The sequence below is a fragment of the Mauremys mutica genome, chromosome 20 (assembly GCF_020497125.1).
Source record: "Mauremys mutica isolate MM-2020 ecotype Southern chromosome 20, ASM2049712v1, whole genome shotgun sequence".
Classification (NCBI taxonomy): domain Eukaryota; kingdom Metazoa; phylum Chordata; order Testudines; family Geoemydidae; genus Mauremys; species Mauremys mutica.
Genome location: NC_059091.1, coordinates 15471657 through 15493937, shown reverse-complemented (window position 1 = coordinate 15493937; position 22281 = coordinate 15471657). Strand labels below are relative to the sequence as shown.

The 22281-nt window shown below is 54.3% G+C and overlaps 1 protein-coding gene across 10 annotated transcripts in view; it reads right to left on the bottom strand.

The window, feature by feature from the left end:
- The window catches only part of PNPLA6 (patatin like phospholipase domain containing 6), a 67650-nt gene extending 48727 nt beyond the window's left edge, over nt 1-18923 (bottom strand). For 6 of the 10 annotated variants that reach the window (XM_044995778.1, XM_044995782.1, XM_044995780.1 and 3 more), the window contains exons 1-3: nt 18739-18923; nt 4535-4616; nt 3692-3760 (exon numbers count right to left, since the gene is read on the bottom strand). In XM_044995778.1, the coding sequence (XP_044851713.1) occupies nt 3692-3760; nt 4535-4573 (108 nt within the window). In that variant the 5' untranslated portion in view covers nt 4574-4616; nt 18739-18923. Of the gene's footprint in view, nt 1-3691; nt 3761-4534; nt 4617-8440; nt 8621-18738 lie in introns of those variants that run through there. The other 4 variants (XM_044995781.1, XM_044995786.1, XM_044995783.1 and 1 more) reach the window with 3 other exon arrangements.
- Nucleotides 18924-22281: the final 3358 nt, after the last annotated feature.

The following is a 22281-nucleotide window of genomic DNA, read 5'->3' as shown; positions in this document are numbered from 1 at the left end:
GGGGAATAACGGACAGCGCTGGGAGCGCGGCTCCCAGCGCTGGGGCTTTGACTACACTGGCGCTTTGCAGCGCCGCAATTTGCAGCGCTGCAGAGGGTGTGTTTTCACACCCTGCTGCAGCGCTGCAAATTTGTAAGTGTAGCCAAGCCCTGAGAGCTCAGCTGAAATCACTGAGAGCTGGGTGGAACCTCGAGACAGGGGTGGCTCCAGGCACCAGCGCACCAAGGGTGTGCCTTGGGTGGCAAGCTGTGGGGAGAGGCCTGCTGGTTGCTGTGAGGCAGCATGCCTGCGAGAGGTCCTTCGGTCCCGCGGCTTCGGCAGCAATTCGGCAGCGGGTACGCTGATGGTGCGGGACCGGCAGACCTCCCGCAGGCATGCCGCCGAATCCATGTTACCAGCGGACCTCCCGCAGGCATGCCGCCAAAGGCTGCCTGACTGTCGTGCTTGGGGGCAAAACCAGAGCCGTCCCTGCCTCAAGAGACCAACTTGCAGAGGTCACAGTGGCAGGTGGCAGGAGAAGATGATGGTGCAGGGCCACTGTCAACAGAGCAATGGAGTGAATGGTGACACAATGAACAACAGTGGCCAGAGTGAATAATGAGCAGCTGGAGGAACGAGCAAGGTGACTTCTTGCCCCCGACCTGGGAGGTGAACTCACGTGAAAGCACCTCTGAACTCTGAGTCTCCACTGACCAAGGACAACACTGGTGAGTGTTAATGAGGCTGTTCCGAATGCTGGAGACACATCATACTTTCTATTTAAGCAAGAGACACCACACACCACAAACTGGAGGCCAATGCTAAGTGCATTGTCGCTTGTCGCTTTGGGGGGAGGGATAGCTCAGTGGTTTGAGCATTGGCCTGCTAAACTCAAGGTTGTGAGTTCAATCCTTGAGGAGGCCACTTAGGGATCTGGGGCAAAAATTGGTCCTGCTAGTGAAGGCAGGGGGCTGGACTCGATGACCTTTCAAGGTCCCTTCCAGTTCTAGGAGATTGGTATATCTCCAATTATTTCCTTTAAATTTGTTCATCCTAAAGTTGAACACTGGTTCTGAACAAGACCAGCAAATGCTCACCATCTTTCTGCAAGAAACTCAACTGACTGGCTAGAAGCATATGGTGCAACAGTGAAAGACTCAACTGTTGAAAAAGTGAAGAACTCTCTCACCACATTCAAAAATTTGCATACGTGGCTGATGAATGCACCGATGCAAATGGGCATCAAGTCATTATCGTTATCTTGATGTCAGTGGTAAGCCAGTAGATGCATTTCTAGATGTTCAAGCTACAGAAGGCACATCAGCTGCATCTGTGACAACCTACATCTTAGAAGAGTTAAATGCTTGTCGTCAATTGGACCCCAAACAGATGGCTGCTTGTGCATTTGATGGAGCTGCAAACTTCGCTGGAAGACATGGTGGAGTACAAGCTTTGCTCAGAGAAAAGTGTAACCCTAATCTCTCCTATACGCACTGCAGAGGCCATTTACGCCAACTAGCGCTAGTACGAGCTGCAGACTCTTCAAAAGACATTTAAAAAGCGATAAATTTAATGTCTTCATTATATTCTTTTTTCAGCAAGAGTCCAAAAAGACTGAATATCTTGGAAAATAGAGAAGATACACTGGGAATGAAGTTCAAATTAGTCCAACCTGGGAAAACCCTCTGGCTTTCTCATGACCGATCCTTAGCTGTTGTCTTAAAATTACTCCAGCTGTTATTACTGGCTTTGGAAAGTATCTACCAAGATGGGATGGATCTAAGTAGTGAGGCTGGTGGATTACTTTTGCTACTACATTCAGAGAAGACTATTGGCATTCTCTCTCTTGTAAGTCTACTGATGAAACCACTTGGGTCATTAAACAATGCCAGCCAGGCATCTGCTACAACAGTAGCAGATCTTTGTCCAGCAATAGAAGCTACATTTGGATCAATCTGAGAAAGTACTGGAATAAACAAAGACTTCAGTCCAGAAGTTGACTAATGAAGGCATTTATATTGAATCCTTAAGTGAAGAGGACAAGAAGTGTTTGTTAAGACAACCGAAAAAGTACACAGACTTGATTCTTAAAAATCTACAACAGTGACTTCTAGATTCTACTCAATCTCTACTTAGCTTTTACAGATCCCTGTCCTATAAAACACCAACAGTTGAGTGGAATGAGGCACTACCAGCAAGGGGGCTGCCCTGTTGTGATGGAGCAGGAAGCAGGACGGATTTGACCTGGGAATGTTGCAGGGGAGTTACATTGGGGATGGGGGACTTCCCTTGAAGGAAGCTACCTGAGCTGTAACCTGAGCCAGGAGGGGGGTTGGGAGAAGTGACACCTTCTGCCTGGGAGACTGAACAAAGGAGAGGAGGAGCAGGGGGAGGGGGAAGAGAGCTGCTGGAGGAGGTTTTGGTTTCAGTGTTGGGCTCGGGGGTGCAACGCAGGGAACCCAAGCTGGGGTCTAAGCTCCCTAAACCCCCCAGAAGGAATTGATTGAGGGGTTCTGGTTGTACCTACATGCTCCGTGTTCCTGTCATCTAATAAACCTTCTGTTTTACTGGCTGAGAGTCACGGTGAATCTCAGGAAGACGGGTGCAGGGCCCTGACTTCTCCACACTCCGTGACACACGTGCTCAGGACAGAATAGAAAATTTGAACACAGAGTGGAATATCGATACGACAAATGAGTGAAGATTTGACGTCAACTTTTTTTTTTTTTTTATCATCACTAGTGGCTCGACCTGATCTTTATGCTATGTTTCCTGGGAAGAGAGAAGTAGGAATTCATCTCTTGCTACTCCCAGTCACAACAGCTACAGCTGAGTGTTCTTTTTCATCATTGAATAGAATTTTGTGTTCTGAAAGAAGTCTTCTGCCTGATCATGTGAATGAACTAATGAGCATATCAATTGAAGGAATGGAACTACTGGACACACAAGAAGCCACCAAAGGTGAATGCATTGCATTCAAGAAGTTCATTAACAGAGTTGTGCAAAACTATATCAAGAAACCAAGAAGGATGTAGATGTCATGCTTCATAGAAGGCTTGAGTAGCCAACTTTAATTTGTGTTATTATTTTAAAACATGAGTTAAATCTAATAAAATGGTCACAAAACATTTTTCAGTTTTTACTATGGTGCCATACGGCCCACCTTCACCCTCATGGTCTCACCACTCATCGGCCCTGACCTCCCCCTCATAAAATTGAACACCCCCCCAATTTCAATTCCTGGGGAACACACTGGCCCCTCCCAGCCTGCCCTTCAGCTAGTAACTACTCCCACCTGCCACACACCCCACCCCTGCTGTCGGAGGGACCAATGGAAGTGTGGGGAGGGCAGCCACACTAGAGGAATAAGAAGCCAGCAGGCTCCCCACAGCTCAAACCAGGGGGAAATTCTTTCCCAGACCCTCCCCCAGTCCAAGGACAATGTCTGACCCCATCATCCCCTCCACTCACCAGCCAAGACTTGTCCAGGGATGGCTGAGCCCCAAAGGTGCCAGCACATTCCTGGGCAAGTACCAGAGCCTCCCATCCCACCAGGAGCACGGATTGGGCCGGGGACCGTGGGCTATGCCAGCGGGCCAGCACTTCCACTGCCCATAGGAAAGACCACTACACTCCTCCATATCCCCCAGGAACACAATCCCTCCAGGAGGCCCCACATCACAGGTATAACCCCCCAGCAGCCCCTTCTCACCATGCTGGTCTGGAGCTGATCCTCCACAAAGAGCTTAAGGTTGGGCAGCACGGCTGTGAGCGCTGCATCCTGTGTGGAGAGAGATGCAGACAGAGCCTCAGCACCAGCAGGCAGGCTGATGCTGCCATCAAAGCCCATGGGCCCAACCCTACAGCTATGCCACCCAACATCTGGGCATAAGGGTCTGTCTATAGCACCTTCCATCCCAACATGCTTTGCTGAGTGTGCAGTGACCATGGGCCCACCACTGAAATGCAGCCACCTCTGGAGTGAGGCTGGCAGCTGTTCAAGGGGCACATAACAGTGCAGAAGTAGAAAGGACATTGAAGTGGAGGGCAAGTCTCCAGCAATCCTGGGACACTGTGTCCTGGGTAGGCCCCAGCAGGCCACACCTACCCAGACACATCCTAGAGGGCCACTGGGCTCTGGAGAGGCATCTGCCAAACCCAGTTACCCAGTACCACATCTGGGAAGAAGGTTCCCATGGGAGATTTGTGGAGCTGGAATATGACCTGGATGCTGGATTTAACATTCCCAAGTCAGAGGGGAGGGGCACCCTGCTGGGACAAGTGGAGGTCCTGGGGAGGACTCTGACTGGGATGCCAGCCAAGGTGCCCTGCACTAGGAAAGTGTCCGCAGCCCCCAGGAAACAGTGCTGGTGGGGAGGGTCTCTTCAGGTCCTTGTCCAGTCAGTGGACAGCACCAGCAGTAGGAGCTCTCTGAACATGGGTGGCAGGGGTGGAACGATGGGTTGAGAGGCTGGGAACTCGCTCACTCCGGTGACTGCCAGGCTGCAATGGACAAATTGCCAGGGGCCCCAGCAAGGAACTAGACAGCACCTACCTCCTGCTCATCCTGAGGCTCGGACTCACTCTGCCCCATGTCTGCTGCTGGCCCTGGTCCCAGACCCGTCCCAGAAATGTGCCTGAGAACAAGCAGAGACGTTTATGCTGTGCCCTTTGGGAGAAGCCAGGGTTGACCATGCACAGCTCCCATCACCCCCCAGCACCAAAGATCTCCTTACTCACCCTCCCAATAGTATCCCTCCCTCAAAGAGGGCCCCATTCCCCCCACCCCACCTCCTCAAGACAGCACCCTCTCAGACAGCCTGTTACCTCCTGCTGGTTCCTGGCTGGGAGCACTGGTCATGGGGCAACATGGGGCTGGCCCTTCCCTCCCTGATCCTCACCCTACTGTCCCTGACCTGAACTGCAGACACACCTGGGGAGCAGCTGGTCCTGTGCGGCTCCCCACCAGTGCTAGCCCCACTGCTGGGGGAAGGAGTGTTGCTGCTTGACCATCTGCCAAAGGAGAAAGGTCCCAGGCAGAGCTCAGACCCTGCTCACTCACCTCCTGAGCCAGTGGTGTCCCTGCCCCATTCCAGGGCAGATCGGCCCTCTGCACCTGCCCTCCAAGTCACCTCCTTGTCTATCATGAGACACAGGTACCATGACTCAGACCCAAAGCCCCCTGCCAGCCAGTGCAGGGCGTGGAGGAGAGAGTCCCAGTTCGCACTGTGGAAGTGGGCAATTTCCAGCTCAGGACAGGGATGGGCGCTTGGGGTCAGGCCTGTACTGAGATGCAAGGGCTACTTCCCAGCATGGGCAGACTGGTACACATGAGTTGGCCTGCTTCCAATAGCAGCGGGGCCACGGCAGACGGTTGACTCCCACCTGAGTATGTTCCCCGAGGATGAGTGGGATTGTACTCTGGAGGCCACCTGCACACTGGGGCCACAGTTACTGTTAGAGCGCTAGGTTGAGTAGAACTGTGCCTCTGTCTACCTGGATAGGGAACAACCTCCTAGCTGCTGTGTAGATAGATGTAGGAAGGGAGAGGCCAGTTAAGGCCACCGAGGCAGTGTGTTGCCTGGGGCAGATGAGGAAGGATGTCCAAGAGGGGTGCCAGCCCCTACAGAGGTGGGGGTGACAAGAGAGACTCACTCATTCCCTCCAGCAGGGACAACCCTCTCCCCCACCCTTATTAGTAACGTTATCCCATGCTGTGTTGGCTTCCATCAGACTAGCAATAGCCAGTGCTGCCCCTGCAGCTTCTCCTGCCAATGCTGCCCTGCCCCAGCAACCTGTGCGGGTGCAGATCCTGGGCTGAAATGGCTCCAGCAGAATGTTCTCGCTGCACACCAGGATCTCACCGGGAACATGCTTGCTGCAGCTTGGACACACAGGCAGGCCAGGCAAAGCGGCAATACACAAGGACAGCTTAACCTTAGCCAGCCAAGGCAGAGCTCTGTGGTCTCAGGGGAAGAGGATGCCAACAGAGCCCTGGCTGGCCAGAGAGCACATGGGAGAGGCTGTTGGAGGGCCAGGCCTGTACCAGTCCCCTAGTGAGGGCCGTGCACCCAGGATTAACCTGGCTCTAACGCTGGACGCGTGTGCTCAGGTGAGCTACTGTTCACGGTGAGAAAGGAGCTTGGACTCCGGGCCCATTGGGGAAATCCATCTTAGCCCCTCCTCCGTCTCAGGGATTGACACAGCAGAGGCAAGAAAGCATTTCAGGATAGTGCCCAGCAATGTGTCTGGCAGCCAGGGCTGAGGAGCAGGGGCTGGTTGGTGTGCAAGCTGTGGGAGGAGGAGCCCAGGCGTATGTCATGTTTTGAACCTGGGTAACTAAAGCTGTGCGAACTGACTCCTGTGAACCCCTCACCCCCTTCCACTCGCAGGAGATTATGCAAGAAAGTTCACCCCAAGGCACTTCCTCTAAGCTCTGGGCTGCACTGCAGGGGCACTGTGCAGAGTGCAGACCCCTCAACCATGGGGACAATACCTGTATCCCTGTGCCCCAGGCTGTGATGGGGTGCAATGCCAACGGCTTGGAAAGCTTCCCCTGTGAGCTGCTCCCGGGTTAGACCGGGCTGCGCCCAAACCCATGCAGCAGAGCAGTGGTGACGTCACTGCGGTGTAATTCCCCGCCCCCCTGCTCCTCTCTCTGCTGTTTCCTGGAAAGTTCCTGCCAGCCACAGCATTTAACACAGAGCTGCAGGAAGAAGGCCCCATACAGTTAGCTACCAGCTGACCTCCTCCCTGCCCTGGCCTCCCGTGCTAGCGGACCCGCAGAGCACAGCGGCTGTGGACCCATGCTCAGAAGGGGCCCTGGCCTGCTCCGCTTGCACTGTGCCCCGAGACCCTGCTGGCTCCCCCCGCCCACCACTTGCTCCTCTTGGCCTGCCTGCTGGCCTGCCGTGGCCAGCCCACCCTTACCAGTCATGAGCTGGTAGCTCCTGCTGCAGGAATACCCTTCACCGCCCATGGCCCCAGGGTCTGACCCAGGAGTTTTGCTCCTTGGGCGGGGTCAACTGTGGGCAAGGCAGAGAGACGCACACTTCCAGAGCTGCAGCCATGCCAGCATCTCTGCATCCCTCTTGCCATATCAGGGCTCTCCATCCCCTGCTCCAGTTGGGCAATGCCCCTATGCTGCAGGCCCTGCTCTGGGGGTCCCATCTCAGCCTGCCATCTCTGGCAGCTCCTGGACCCTGCACTTTTGCTTCTATTACCATCCTGGCCCCATTTCTCCCTCAGGCCTCTCCCCCACTGGCCACTCACTGTCTGGTTCACCCCCACACTCATTTGTGGTTTGGTCCTAACCGCGGCCCAGGAAATACCTCAATGATGGACACGCGGTGAGCTCTGAGTGTTCTATCAACCCATCCTCCTTTCTGTGCAGCACATGGGCAGGGCTAATGCGGGGCCATCACAGGGTGGTGGTGCATGGTACCAACCACAGAGTCTGGTCAATACCCTGCCCCAGTCCTGTGGGCAAGCCCCACACCCCCAATCTTCGCCACTAAGGTTACAGGTTTGCTTGGACTCTCAGCAGTGAATGTCAGTGTGTCAGATCTTATGGAGTGCTTGGTAATGGGAATATCTCCAGAGCACAGATATGGCAACCCGGGTGCTACGTTCATTTAGCTCTGCCTGGACTTGGTTTAGGATGAGCGCTCACAGCCAGCACATCGCCAGGTCCATTCGTCAAGGCCCCCCCACCATCCAACTGCAGCACAATAGTGGTGGGCTCCACCCCAGCCAGCGACAGAGCAAGCCCTTCCCACCGCACACAGAATTTGCTGCCTGCAGTTCACCACAGGGAAATCTCCGAGGAGCTGGACTTGCCAAACCCCCGGAGGCTGCAGCAGTTGCTGTGCTATAATCAGCAAGGTTTCTAGCTGGCTTCCTCCAATTGGCCACATGTCTCCTGCAGGTAGGAGCAGCACTGCAAGCATGAGAAGGGGACCTGGGGCCTGCCCCTGTGCCCTTTGAATCAGTCACACAGCTCCCACTGAGCTCAGGGAGGCAGAATCAAGGCCTCGCTGAGCACAAGCAGCACCAAGGGTTCATGGAGAAGAGGCCCATCAATGGCTATTAGCCAAGATGGTCAGGGAGGCAACTCCTGGGTATCCTAAGCCTCTAACTACCAGAAGCTGGGACTGGATGATGGGATAGATCACTCGGTAATTGTCCTGTTCTGTTCATTCCCTCTGAAGCACCTGGTACCGGCCACTGTCAGAAGGCAGGATACTGGGTTGGATGGACCATTGGGCTGACCCAGCATGTTCTTAAGATACAAAGACTGACTTTAGAGAACTGGCCTGGAGAGCAGGCCCCCGCTGCCCCAGTGGCAGACCCTTTACCCCACCCCCAGAGTTTATTCTCCACATCACAGCATAGGGACCCACCTTGTGGGACTCAAATAGCTGCACCGATTTTGCTCAAACATTGAAATAAAACCACTCACCACCCTCAGGCAAACGCCAGGTGGCGAAGCTCCCGTCCCAAGGTGACAGCATGAAGCAGGGTTCAAATCAGAGTCCCAGTGTTACCATAACGCTAGCACGGCAGTCGGTGGCAGGTCGCCAAAGCTCAGGCTCCGGGCCCAACACTGCCTTCACATTCAGAGCCAGCTCCAGGTTTTCTGCTGCTCCAAGCGGCCAAAAAAAAAAAAAAAAAAGCCACGGCAGCGCAATTGCACCGCTCCACTCTTTGGCGGCAGTTCGGCAGCAGGTCCTTCACTCCGAGAGGGACTGAGGGACCCGCCGCTGAAGACCCAGACATGCCTGCCCCCTGGTATTGGCCGCCCCAAGCACCTGCTTCTTTAGCTGGTGCCTGGAGCCGACCCTGCTCACACTGTAGCCCCCTTATCGGCCAGGAAGAGGCTACAGATAACTAGGGTGAGGGATCAATGAACAGCAGCCACCCTCTATCCCACACAGGCTCACAGACTAGCCCGTGATGCGGTTACTAGCCACCCAAGGGACAAAGGGTGTTGGATCAATGGGATCCAGATTCCTTCCAGGGCAGCCATCTCCTCTCACCCCAAAGCTCTGGCGCAGAAGGAAAGGCTGCCTGGGAGGACCCCTTGGCAGAGAGCTTTGCTCAGGACACAAGGGTCCCTCCACTGGCTCTCATTCAGGGTGCCCACTGAGGCATGGGGCAGAAGCATGGGTTAATCCAGCTGTTGATTGCCTTTGCACTGCAGCAACAGCCTCTGAAGACTGATCAGCAAGCGAGGCCATGCCCTGATAACAGGGCTGGACAGACAAATGCTGTGTGTAATGGCCAAGCAAAGTGCCTGTCGCCCGTGGCCTTCCCCACCCCGCCAGCCTAGCCTTTCCTGCCCAGCATCTGCCAATCCCAGCCTAGCCTTCACCCCTCTCAGCCCACCGCCCATGACCCCCCTTCTCCAGCCCAGCACCCCAACTTTTCCCTTTGGTGAGGGTCCTAAACCCTCCCTATTTCCCACCCAGTGCCTGCCACCCCTCCTCCCCACCCAGCACCTGCTGCTGCCGCCGCCCCCACCTTCCCCACAAGCCTTCTCTGCCAGCCATCCCTAGTTTGCCACCCTCAGCCAGCCTTCCCTCCCACCCTGCCCAGTCAGCTTTCCCCACTTGCCACCTCACTCTGATCAGCCTGCCTTGCCCCACCCAGCATCCCACCCCACCACCCACCCTTTCCCACCCAGTGGGTCAGCTAAGCCTCGCAGCTCCCCTGATTAACAGTGTCGGCCACTTCAGAAGAGGTCTCTGTGCTGGTTGTTACTAGCATGCTTTGGAGCTCATAGGCACATAGAACCCACCATCTATGCAGCATCACCAGCTTCAATGCTCAGAAGTGAGGCCCCCAAAATCATGGGATTACAAAACCCAATCAGTTTGGGTTCTTTATTCATCCCTTCATGGAGCTGCTGGACCGTGCTCCCCAGCCAAGAGTGCTAGACACTGACTTCATTGGCTAAGCAAAAGCTGCAATTGTCATAAATTAACATGACTCCAGGAGCTGGGACTTTAAGAAAGCCACCAGTTCTCCTGAGAGTCAGTGACCTTGGCTGTGCTCAGGGGAGGCTCAGCTCTGATCTCAGGTGCCCAGCTGTGCCCTGCTTGGGAGTACTCTGTCACAAGTGTGATATTGGAGAGAAAGGAGCACACAAGGGGCATGGCCCATGCCTGAGAGACAGCTGGACACATTTCCACATGCAGCATCATGTTTAAAACCAAGCAGAGCATAATAAAGTGGGAATTTTCTGTAATATTTTTAATTAATCCTATGCATGCCTCAGTTTCCCTCTGTACTTCACACTGTTACCCAATGGGTCCACAAGGGTTAAAATGCTCATGGGGCAAAGCAGGAGACATGAGATTCCTGGACTTTCAGAAAGCCTTTACCAAAGAGCCTTTGGTGAGGGTCCTAAGCAAAGTAAGCAGTCATGGGATAAGAGGGAAAGTCCTCTCATGGGCCAGTAACTTAAAAGACAGGAAACAAAGGATAGGAATAAATGGTCAATATTCAGAATGGGGAGAGGCAAATAGTGGCGTCCCCCAGGGATCTGTACTGGGATTAGGGATGTTCAACATATTCATAAATGATCTGGAAAAGGGGGTAAATGGTGATGTGGCAACATTTTAAAATTATATAAACTTACTCAAGACAGTTAAGTCCAAAGCAGACCATGAAGAATTACAAAGGGATCTCATAAAACTGGGTAATTGGGCAACAAAATGGCAGATGAAATTCAGTGTTGATAAGTGAAAAGTAATGCACATTGGAAAACATAATCCCAACTATACATATAAAATGATGGGGTTTAAATTAGCTATTACCACTCAAGAAAGAGATCCTGGGGTCACTGTGGATAGTTCTCTGAAAGCATCTGCTCAATGTGCAGCAGCAGCCAAAAAAGCAAACAGAATGTTAGCAACCATCAGGAAAGGGATAGATAACGAGACAGAAGATATCATAATGTCTCTATATAAATCCATGGTACGAACACATGTTGTATACTGTATCTAAAAAAGATACATTAGAATTGGAAAGGGTCCAGAGAAGGGCAACAAAAATGATTAAGGGTATAGAACAGCTTCCGTATGAGGGGAGATTTAAAAGACTGGGACCTCTCAGCTTGGAAAAAGCGACAACTAAGGGAGGTCTATAAAATCATGAATGGTATGAAAAGAATGAATAAGGAAATGTTATTTCTCTCTTCACATAACAGAAGAACCAGGGGTCACGCAATGACATTAATAGGCAGCAGGTTAAAATTAACATAAGGAAGTACTTCTTCACACAATGCGTAGACAACCTGTTGAACTCATTTGCAGGGGATGTTGTGAAGGCCAAAAATATAACTGGGTTAAAAAAGAATTAGATAAGTTCATGGAGGACAGGTCCATCAATGACTATTAGCCAAGATGGTCAGGGATGCAACCCCATGCTCTGGGTGTCCCTAAACCACTGAATGCCAGAACCTAGGACTGGATGATGGGGATGGATCACTCGAAAGTGCCTCGTTCTGTTCATTCTCTCTGAAGCATCTGGCACCGGCCACTGTTGTAGTGGCATTGGCACAATTTTTATAGTGGAGGTGCTGAAAGCCACTGAACAAAACTAAATGCAGTATATGATGGAAACCACTCCAAGCAAGAGGGTTCTGCCACACCCCCCAGCACCCCTAGTTCCAGTACCTCTGCATTGCTGGAAGACAGGATACAGGCTGGATGGACCTTTGGTCTGACCCTGTATGGCTGTTCTTAAGAGATGTTGGGTCACACTGTCTGCAGTGGAATGAATGGGTCATTAAGGACTGGCTGAAACTGACCCATGTCAGTGGACGATCCAAAAAGACAAGGGGAGCCCAAAAGTCAGAGCAGTCACACCTAGCAACCAAGGAGGCGATTTCCCCCACCTCTCTGCAGGGAAGCAGAGCACAGGTCCCCCAGCTAGCAGTTTTATATCCCCTCAGCCCAAGTCAGCTGACCCAGGCCAGCTGTGGGTTTCACTGCAGTGTAGACCAGGGGTTCTCAAACTGGGGGTCAGGACCCTTCGGAGGTCACGAGGTTATTACATGGGGGGGGTCGCGAGCTGTCAGTCTCCACCCTAAACCCTGCTTTGCATCCAGCATTTATAATGGTGTTAAATATATTTTTAAAAGTGTTTTTAATTTATATGGCAAGGTCGCACTCAGAGGTTTGCTATGTGAAAGGGGTCACCAGTACAAAAGTTTGAGAACCACTGGTGTAGACATACCACAGACGCACATCCACCCACCCACTCTCACTGCCTGCTCCCAGAGCTCAGTGCAGAGTCTGACAAGTGCAGAACACCCAGTCTCCTGAACCTGCCTCTGCTGCTGTCTAGGACCACAGGAACTGCCAGATGGGATCAAAACCAGGGTCCCTCTTGCCCAGCAGCTGGTATGAGCCCCACAGTCATAGAATCATAGAATATTAAGGTTGGAAGAGACCTCAGGAGGTCATCTAGTCCAACCCCCTGCTCAAAGCAGGACCAACGCCAACTAAATCATCCTAGCCAGGGCTTTGTCAAGCCAGGCCTTAGAAACCTCTAAGAATGGAGATTGCACCACCTCCCTAGGTAACCCCTTCCAGTGCTTTACCATCCTCCTACTGAAATAGTGTTTCCTAATATCCAACCTAGACCTCTCCCACTGCAACTTGAGACCATTGCTTCTTGTTCTGTCATGTGCCACCACTGAAAACAGAGAAGCTCCATCCTCTTTGGAACTCCTCTTCAGGTAGTTGAAGGCTGCTATCAAATCCCCCCTCACTCTTCTCTTCTGCAGACTAAATAATCCCAGTTCCCTCAGCCTCTCTTCATAAGTCATGTGCCCCAGCCCCCTAATCATTTTCGTTGCCCTTCGCTGGACTCTCTCCAATTTGTCCACATCCCTTCTTTAGTGGGAGGCCCAAAACTGGATGCAATACTCCAGGTGTGGTCTCACCAGTGCCGAATTCAGGGGAATAATCACTTCCCTCAATTGGCTGGCAATGCTCCTACTAATACAGCCCAATATGCCTTTGGCCTTCTTGGTAACAAGGGCACACTGCTGACTCATATCCAGCTTCTCATCCACTGTAATCCCCAGGTCCTTTTCTGCAGAACTGCCACTTAGCCAGTCAGTCCCCAGCCTGTAGCGGTGCATGGGATTCTTCCTTCCTAAGTGCAGGACTCTGCACTTGTTCTTGTTGAACCTCCTCAGATTTCTTTTGGCCAAATCCTCCAATTTGTTTAGGTCACTCTGGACACTATCCCTACCCTCCAGCGTTATCTACCTTCCCCCAGCTTAGTGACATCTGTGAACTTATTGAGGGTACAATTCATCCCATCATCCATATCATTAATAAAGATGTTGAACAAAACCAGCCCCAGGACTGACCCCTGGGACACTCCGCTTGATACTGGCTGCCAGCTAGACATTGAGCCATTGATCACTACCCGTTGAGCCCCACAATCTAGCCAGCTTTCTATCCACCTTATAGTCCTTTCATCCAATCCATACTTCTTTAACTTGCTGGCAAGAATACTGTGGGAGACTGTATCAAAAGCAGTGATGGCCTGGAGCTGCATGGTCCGGGTCTTTGCTCAGATTAAGGGCTGTGTCCGCACACAACACATTAGCTGAGAAGGGCAGTGTGAAAAAGTGGGGAGCAGCTACTTGTGAGGAGAACTCCTCAGGGAGTGACCTCACCCCTGCACAGGATGGTGATGCCTGGTGGGAGGCAGTGAGGTGTCAACTTGCTCTTGTACACAAGGTTTGTGCCTTCAGCTGCAAGCCAGATGCAAAGGAGGATGCTCCAAAGGGCCAACAGCCTTAGTGAGAGCTGGTGCCGGGAAAAAGAGGGAACTCAACACCCCAATGAAGCAGCCCCCACACTGGGCAGATCAGCCACAAGACAACTGTGAGACAGACGCTGACTGCACCGCCAGAGGGGCTGACAGCATGGCATGCCGCTGTTCAGACAGAAGGGGGAGTTGGCCACAGACAGGCTTCTGAAGGCATGAGATCTGCCACCCTCCTTAGCTGTAGTTGAGGGCCCAGGCTGGCATTCCCAGAAGCCCTGGTATCCAGCTTGGCATTCATTCTGTCATTTTCTCTTTTCAATTCTTTGCCAAGTATACTTTGCCCTGGTGACTGGCACCAGCAGAACAGGCACTAACAAATGATCCCCATTAGGAACCAGCATCTGACCTTACAGCAGCAGCAGGAGCAGCAAATGCAGCTGCAGCACTGTATAAAGGCAGGGTTCCTGCTGAGAAATGCCGCAGGGTGTCTGGCATGGGAAGTGCCAGGCATGGCTCTCGCATAGCAAAGGAGGCAGCATGCCCACACCAGCTGTGAGCAGCAGCCCTAATACCCAGGTTACACTCTCGCCTGGCTGTCAGTACACTGCTGCACATGCACTAAGACACAGGGTGCCTGGCACAGCCAAGCTGGGCTCCTGACACACAGCCGCACCTAGGCTAGCTACATGGGCTGCACAAGTGTGTACCCATGGGAAGTGTCCATTCCCTAGCAAGTTTCCTGGCCCTTGACCCACAGCAGAGCTAGGCAGCAGCACTGTTGCGATACTGGCACTCAGGCAGCTTGCCAATATGGTGGGCATCTATTATTAATACTTGGCCTTTCATCAGAGACACCACACCCACCACAAACCAGTTACTGAACCCCAGTGCCCCTACTGGGGGGATAACTGGCCCCATGTGAAGAGAGGAGCAATTCAGTTGAGGTCACCCTGGAGTCAGCTGGTGCTGCAGAGCCTGTCTCCTGGGCATTGTCAGATTAGATGAGTGTTTTCATCACATCACACCCCCATCGCTAGCCCAGCCTTTGCAGAGTGCAGAACTGGGTCCAGCTCTGCCAGACCGGGCCCAAAGCAACACACTCAAGGTGGAGAGTTAGCAGTGGGCACAGATGAGCAGCCCCTCGACCCTCACCTCTCAGGCTCTGGCCTTCAATCCCCTTCCACTCCACCATTACTCAGGGTAACAGCAGCACCTCCTAGGCTCTGAGAATCCTGGCCTTTCACGCACACTGCCCCTACAAAGGCAGGTGAACAGCCAGGCCTTCACTGAAACCATGTAGGTCAAACCAGATAATATACTGGGGGGTTGTGGAGCAGGATCTCGGGTGGGCAGGGGGCCAGGACTCCAGGTTTCCATGCTCAGTTCTGCCACCAACTCCCTCTGTGACTCTGGGAGAGTCATTTGGCCTGTTTCAAAATCTACAAAACACACCTAATACAAATCCAGGGAAGTGTGCTTAAAGGGTCAGCTCCCAGGCAGGAGAGGGAAGAGCCACAGTGAGAGGACCAGGGGTTGTAGTTCTCTGTAGCAGAATCACTGGGCACAGCAGGGGCTTGGTGCTCTCCTAGGCCTGCAGGACTCAGAACGGGGGTCATGCTGGCGTGTTTGAGAGCTAACAATGATTATGAGCCACATAACTCAGAGAAGCACAGAGATCTCATGGACCAGTTTCCAACTGGCCAGGCTGCTCCTTCACTCTCAGAGCCACTAGCCAGGCCCACTGTGTCACTAAGGGCTAGGAGGGCAGCACCAATGTCAGCTGCCTGCAAGCTCACAGAGCCAGTATCTAGCTGCAGGCCCGGGGGGCGCTTTGGAGAGTAACGGCCTCATGGATCAACGTGACTCATCCCTCCCAGGCACGGTGGGGCTGATGATGAGTCACCCCCATGTCCACTCTAGGATAGATCCCCTCACCCCCTACACATACCAATTGGCTCCTCCCGGCATAGGCGCCGACTCCGTGGATGCTCTGGGGCTGGAGCACCAACAGGGATAAATTGGTGGATGCTGTGCACCCACCGGCAGCTCCCCGCCCCCCTGCCCCAACTCGCCTCTGCTCCGTCTCCTCCCCGAGCACGCTGTGTCCCCGCTTCTCCCCCTTGCTCCCAGTGCTTCCCACCCAGTGATGAGCTGCCAAAATCTTAACAACCGGTTCCCTATAAAAAGTTCTGATTTAAGGGGGGGGAGGGGCCGGGGAGACATACTCGTGGGGCCGGGGGCCCCTGCAGGGCCTGGGGCAAATTGCCCCACTTGCCTTTCCCCTCCCTGCAGCCCCGGAGCTCACAGCTCCCCGCCCCCTTACCTTGCCGGCAGCCCAGAACTCAGCTGAGCTGCCCAGCTGCTGGCCATGCTGCGGCTCTGCGGGGTGGGGGAAACAGGGGAGAGCCCAGGGGAGACATTCTCATGGGGCCGGGGGCCCCTGCAGGGCCTGGGCCAATTGCCCCACTTGCCCCCTCCCCTCCCCTCCCCTCCCCTCTGGCCAGCCCTGGAGCATGCAGCAATCCCCTCCCACCTAGCCAGGCCACTCAAAAAGCGGCAGCAGGATGACTCCCGAGCTCAGCTGAGCTGCCCAGCTGGTGCCGGCGGCTGGCCATGCTGCAGCTGAGGGAAAGCGGGGGAGGGGTCCGGGGAGCCTCAGCCTCCCCAGCTGGGAATCCTGGGAGCAATAGGATGGTCTGGCCTGCAGACCAGAGTTCTTTGCCCACCTCCTGGCCCTTTAACAACCGGTTCTCCATGGAGATCTAATTTTAGCAACCGGTTCTTGAGAACCTGTGGGAACCGGCTCCAGCTCACCACTGTTCCCACCGCAAAACAGCAAGCGCTGGGAGGGAGGGAGGGGGGGAAACGCAGCATGCTTGGGGAAGAAGCGGGGCTGCGGCAGGGATTTGGGGAAGGGGTCCAATAGGGGCAGGGAGGGGGTGAAGTTGGGGTGGGGACTTTGGGGAAGGGGTTGGAATATGGGTGGGGCCAGGGATGCGGGCGGGGGGGGGGTGTCAAGCACCCACTGGCACCAGGAAAAGTTGGCGCCTATGCCTCCTGGGATGAGAGGAGCTGTCAATCACCCTGTGACTGAGCACTGGTGCAAGGATGAGGAAACAGAAGTGCCCACCCCTGGAAATCAACCCTCTGGCCTGTGCCCAGCTTGGCAGGGGCCTTGTCCTACTGCCAGAACCCAACAGGAGGCAGATGATGAGCTGCTCCGCCCTTGGGAATGGGTCACGGAGCCTAGGCAAGAATCCTTGCAGAAGAGGATTTATCAGTGCCCTGGAACTGTTCGACAGTCACACTGAGCTGGGCCCACAGGCCCCAAGGTGGGGCTTGGAGGGTGTTCCGCTACAGGACTAATAAGAGCAGCAGCCCAGGGAAGATGGGTCATGAGGGAGAGAGAGAGAGAGATGGGTCTGTCCTGCATGACAGTGCATGCTCCATACATGCCATGTGCTGAGCTAATAGCATCTGGGAGCCAGTGACCTCTGGACTCCTGCTGCGATGCCAGTGACAGGCAGATGCTGCGCCAGCCACTCCTGCTGGCCAGCTGACCAAAGTCCCACTGCTACCCAATTCCTGGGCTGCCCCACCCAGTGCCTCCCCGACCTGCCCAGTGCCACCCGCTCCCCCAGCACCTCTCTGAAGCACCTAGCACTGGCTCCCCCAGAACCAAGCAGAGCCCACCACCCCCTGTAAGTAGCCTCAGCAGCTATGCAGCACCAATTGGTAACCTATCCCCTCCTGGACACCCCCTAGCACTGCCCCAACAAAACTATTCCTCACTACTGCCTGCCCCCAGCCAGCCACTGCCAATGCCCCAGGCCACTACTCCAACATACACTAGTTGCCAACCAACCCCACCAATCACCCAGCCTCACTGTGCCCAAACCAGCCAGTGCCATCAGGAACACAGACCAATCTCTGTGGCCACTGCCACTGCCTCATTGCACAAGCAGGCACCCTGGCCTCCTGCCCAGGGACAGTGACCCAGCCCTATGGTCCCAGACAAAACATCTGCTTATCGCCCCCAACATGCGCACACACTATTCAGCCCAATGAGCCCCCAACAAACTAGGTACCCGCCCACCCTGCCAGCCACGTATTGCCTCCACTATCACTGCTAACCAGTACTACATCATCCCCACACACCTACTCCCACCAACCCACCATTATCTGCCATAACACCCCTAGGCAACAACATATTCCTTCACACCACCCCTCCACCCCGATACCTAGCACCACACCCCTCGAACTGCCCTTTCCCCCATGCCCACACACTCACCCTACACACCGCCCCCTCCTGCGCTGTCAGCCAAATACTCATTTCACCCTGACCACACCACAGCCCCTCCCCCTGACACCCACCCTACGAACTGCCCCTGCCTGTGCTGCCAGACACATACCCACCCCGCGCTGACCCCCCCACAGCCCCTCCCCCCCAAACCCACACGACACACTGCCCCTGCCTGCGCTGCCAGCCACATACCCACCCCACCCGACCCCCCCACAGCCCCCCCCCACACCCACACTACACACTGCCCCCGCCTGCGCTGCCAGCCACATACCCACCCCACCCTGACCCCACCACTGCCCCTCCCCGCACACCCACCCTACACACTGCCCCCGCCTGCGCTGCCAGCCACATACCCACCTCACCCTGACCCCCCCACAGCCCCCCCCACACCCACACTACACACTGCCCCCGCCTGCGCTGCCAGCCACATACCCACCCCACCCTGACCCCACCACAGCCCCTCCCCCCCACACCCACACTACACACTGCCCCCGCCTGCGCTGCCAGCCACATACCCACCCCACCCTGACCCCACCACTGCCCCTCCCCGCACACCCACCCTACACACTGCCCCCGCCTGCGCTGCCAGCCACATACCCACCCCCTCAGCACCCTAGAAGCAGCTCCCTCAGGATCGCACACTCAGTCCCCGCCCCTACCTCAGCGGCCTCGCCGCAGCCTTCTGCCCGGCTCTAGTCTCCGCAGTTGTTAGGACATGGTCCCTTTAAACGCTCCCTCTTTCGCTGCCTCCCGCACGGCGCAGCCATGTGTCATTGACACTGCGACAGTTATGTTGCGGCCGCCATCTTAAGAGAGTCAAAGGGTACGTCTACACTACCCGCCAATCCGGATAGGCGGGCAAGGATCGATCTATCGGGGATCGATTTATCGCGTCTAGTGTAGACGCGATAAATCGATCCCCGATCGTTCTGCCTCCAGGCAGTCGACCTAAGCTATGTCCGCTTCAGCTACGCTATTCTCGTAGCTGAAGTTACATATCCTAGGCCGATCCCCTCTAGTGTAGCCCAGCCCAAAGGAGCAGGAGCCCAGCCCGAATGCGGCCGCCATCTTGTGAGCGCAGAGGCGTAGCTCGGTGACCTTGGGGTAACGTTACACGAAACAGCTCGCTCCCGCGTCCATCTTGAGTGAGGCACGGGAGGCAGTAGCCGGAAACAGGCTTCGGGGAAGCACGTAGCCGAAACCCAGACAGGGGCCTCTCTTCCCCCTTGGGAGTGGTAGACTGGGGGGAAGGGAGGGGGGGTGTCAACTTTCTAATTACAGAAAACCTAACACCCCTTCCCTGCGCCTCCTCCCTACCCCTGCTTGCTCCCTCCCTCCTCCTTCTGTCACTCACGCTTCCCCACCCTCACTCACTTTCGCTGGGATGGGACAGGCAGGTGGGCTGTGGGGGCAGGCTCTGGGGTGGGGCCAAAGATGAGTGGCTTGGGGTGCAGGAAGGGGCTCCAGGCTGGGGTGAGTGCAGGGTACCAGTGACACATACCACAGCTCTGAGGAAGCGGCAGCCAGGTGTCCACAGCCTCTAGGCGCATGGGCGGCCAGGCAGCTTTGCATGGTGTATGCTGCCTTCGTGCCCACAGGCTCTGCCCCCCACAGCTCCTAATGGTCACAGTTCCCGGCCAATGGGAACTGTGGAGCTAGTACTCAGGGCAAGGGCAGCGCACGGGAGCATCCCTGGCCACCCCAGCGCCTAGGAGCCACAGGGACCTGGCAGCCACTTCCAGGAGTCGCGCAGAGCCAGGGCAGGTAGGGAGCCTGCCTTAGCCCCAGGTCCCCACTGCACTGCCAACCAGACTTTTAACGGTTTAGTCGGTGGTCCCCACCAGAGTCCCTTTTCGACTGGGTGTTTCTGTTGAAAACTGGCCACCTGGCTCCCCGAGGGGGCAGTAGACTAAGGGGGTGGAAAACTCAAGGGGGAGGAGCAGCCCCATCTCCCCCCCCCCCCCCCCCGCCCACACACACAGGGGGCAGCAGACTCGGGAACAAAGGGAGTTGCTATGGGAAGGTAGCAGGCCCCAGATGTGGGGGGGAAATGTCTTTGCCCATCTGGCATTGCGCCAAATGCTCTATGATGTGTCACTTTGGCCTACTCACACTGGCCCAGCTCCTAGCAGCTGCACAGGGGCATTTCTCATAAGTGGCAGAAGCAGTTGCCCTAAGCACCAAGCTTCCAGGGGAAGGGCAATCAGCCTGCTGTGCATCTTGTTCTCCTGCCACCCTTGGGCTGCTCAGCAGGGGGGGATTGCCAAAAACCTACCCCTGCCCCCGGGCAACACAATAGCTAGGAGGGCTCCTGAGGCCCCCTGGATGGAAATGAACACCTGCTGTCCCACAGCCTTGCTGTGAGTTGCTCAGCTGGCTGGGGGAGGGGGGTGAATGCTTTGAGAGAGGACACACTAGTGAAGGCAAACGCCTGGCTGGCTTCTTGGAACAGGGCCCTGCATGCAGTAGCTGGGATACATTGCTGGTCGTGGGCCCAGTAAATTCCTTCCACTTCTGGCCCTTCCTGGAGTCTGCAACAGGTAGTTTTGGGAGCAGGCCAAAGGAAAATCAGACTGGGCACAGGGGGTTCCTTTTTATATATTCCAAGGCCAAAAAGGACCCCTTTGATCATCTAGTTTGATGTCCTGTATGACACAGAGAACTTCTGCAAAGAAATTCCTACAGCAGCTCTTGAAGAAAAACATCCAATCTTGATTTAACAACTGCTCGTGATGGAGAATCCACCACAACCCTTGGTAAATTGTTTCAATGATTATTACTGTTACTGTAAAAAGATTCTTATGTGCTGCCTGAATGTGTCTAACTTCAACTTCCAGCCATTTTAGCATGGTATACCTTTGTTTGCTAGACTTAAGAGCTCCTTATTAAATAGTTGTTCCCCATGTAGGTACTTACAGACTGGAATCATATCACCTCATTCATCTGTTATGATAAATAGACTCAAGGAGCTTGATCAATAGCATATTCTCTAATCCTTTAATCATTCTCATGGCTCTTCTCTTCCCTTCTCCAATTTATCAGCATCCTTCTTAAATTGCAGACAGCAGAACCAGACACAAAATTCCAGCAGCTGTCACCCCACTGCCAAATCCAGACATAAAATATCCGGTCTACTCCTACTTAAAAGGCCCCTATTTATGCATCTCAGGATTATATTAGCCCTTTGGAGCAGAGTAGCACACAGGGAGCGCATGTTCAGCTGATTATCCACTGACCTGCAACTCTTTAGTCACTACCCTCAGGCTGTAGCTATTACTTTGTTGCCAGGGAGGTGTCTTGCCATGGGGACAAAGCCACTCAGGACTTCCTACATAAAGGGGTCATGACCTGCCCCAGAGCCAGCACCATCAACAAACCCCCAGGCTTCCACATGCCTATACTGACATGCTCAGGGACAGGGGACCTTATCAGACAAGCTTTGTATGATCCAGAAGTTGATGCTTTTAAAAAAGAGGCTCTTATTGTTTGAGGGACACAAACAAAAATCACCGTGATGACAAGACTTTTTTTCATGCCTCATACATACATAGATGATCATGTACTGGGTTGCACAAGGCAGTTTAGTGTAGACAGACAGTGATGCAGGCTGGCTGTAAATATGTCCTGGACAGCAGATACCACTTTGTTACTGCCATGAGGACTGTGGGCTGTGCTGTTGGCCTCTGCACAGCGCTTCAGGGCACCACAAAACTTACCGAGCTGCACCCATGATTTTAAGTTATGTAAGGGGAGGTTAAAAAAAGACAACTCACTTCTCCCTGAAGCCAAAGCTGGTGCAATTTGCCCTTAAGAAGCAAGGCAGCTGCACATCCCCACCAGAGAACACAGCCACTTCTCCAAGATTGCCTTTATTTATCAATTGCCAGTGACTATCCTGCTGCACTCTTTACACCAATCCCACAGCCTTAACGTTGCCCACCGCCACAAACAGAGTACAAGGGCTGCTTTAGCTTTCACAGCCCAGTCCAAACAAACATCTTGCCAAAAGTGAGAGAGGTCCATAGGCAGGTGCATCCTTGCACACCTGAAGGCTTCAGGCACTGGGCAGTTTGTGTAGTAGTAGCAGCAGCAGCATTACAATAGCTGCCAAACAGCCATATCTCGCTCTAGGGTGTAGTGTGGTGACAGCTCTACAGCGCCCCCAGTGTGCCTGTGCATGTCTGTGGCACAGACAGCATTCT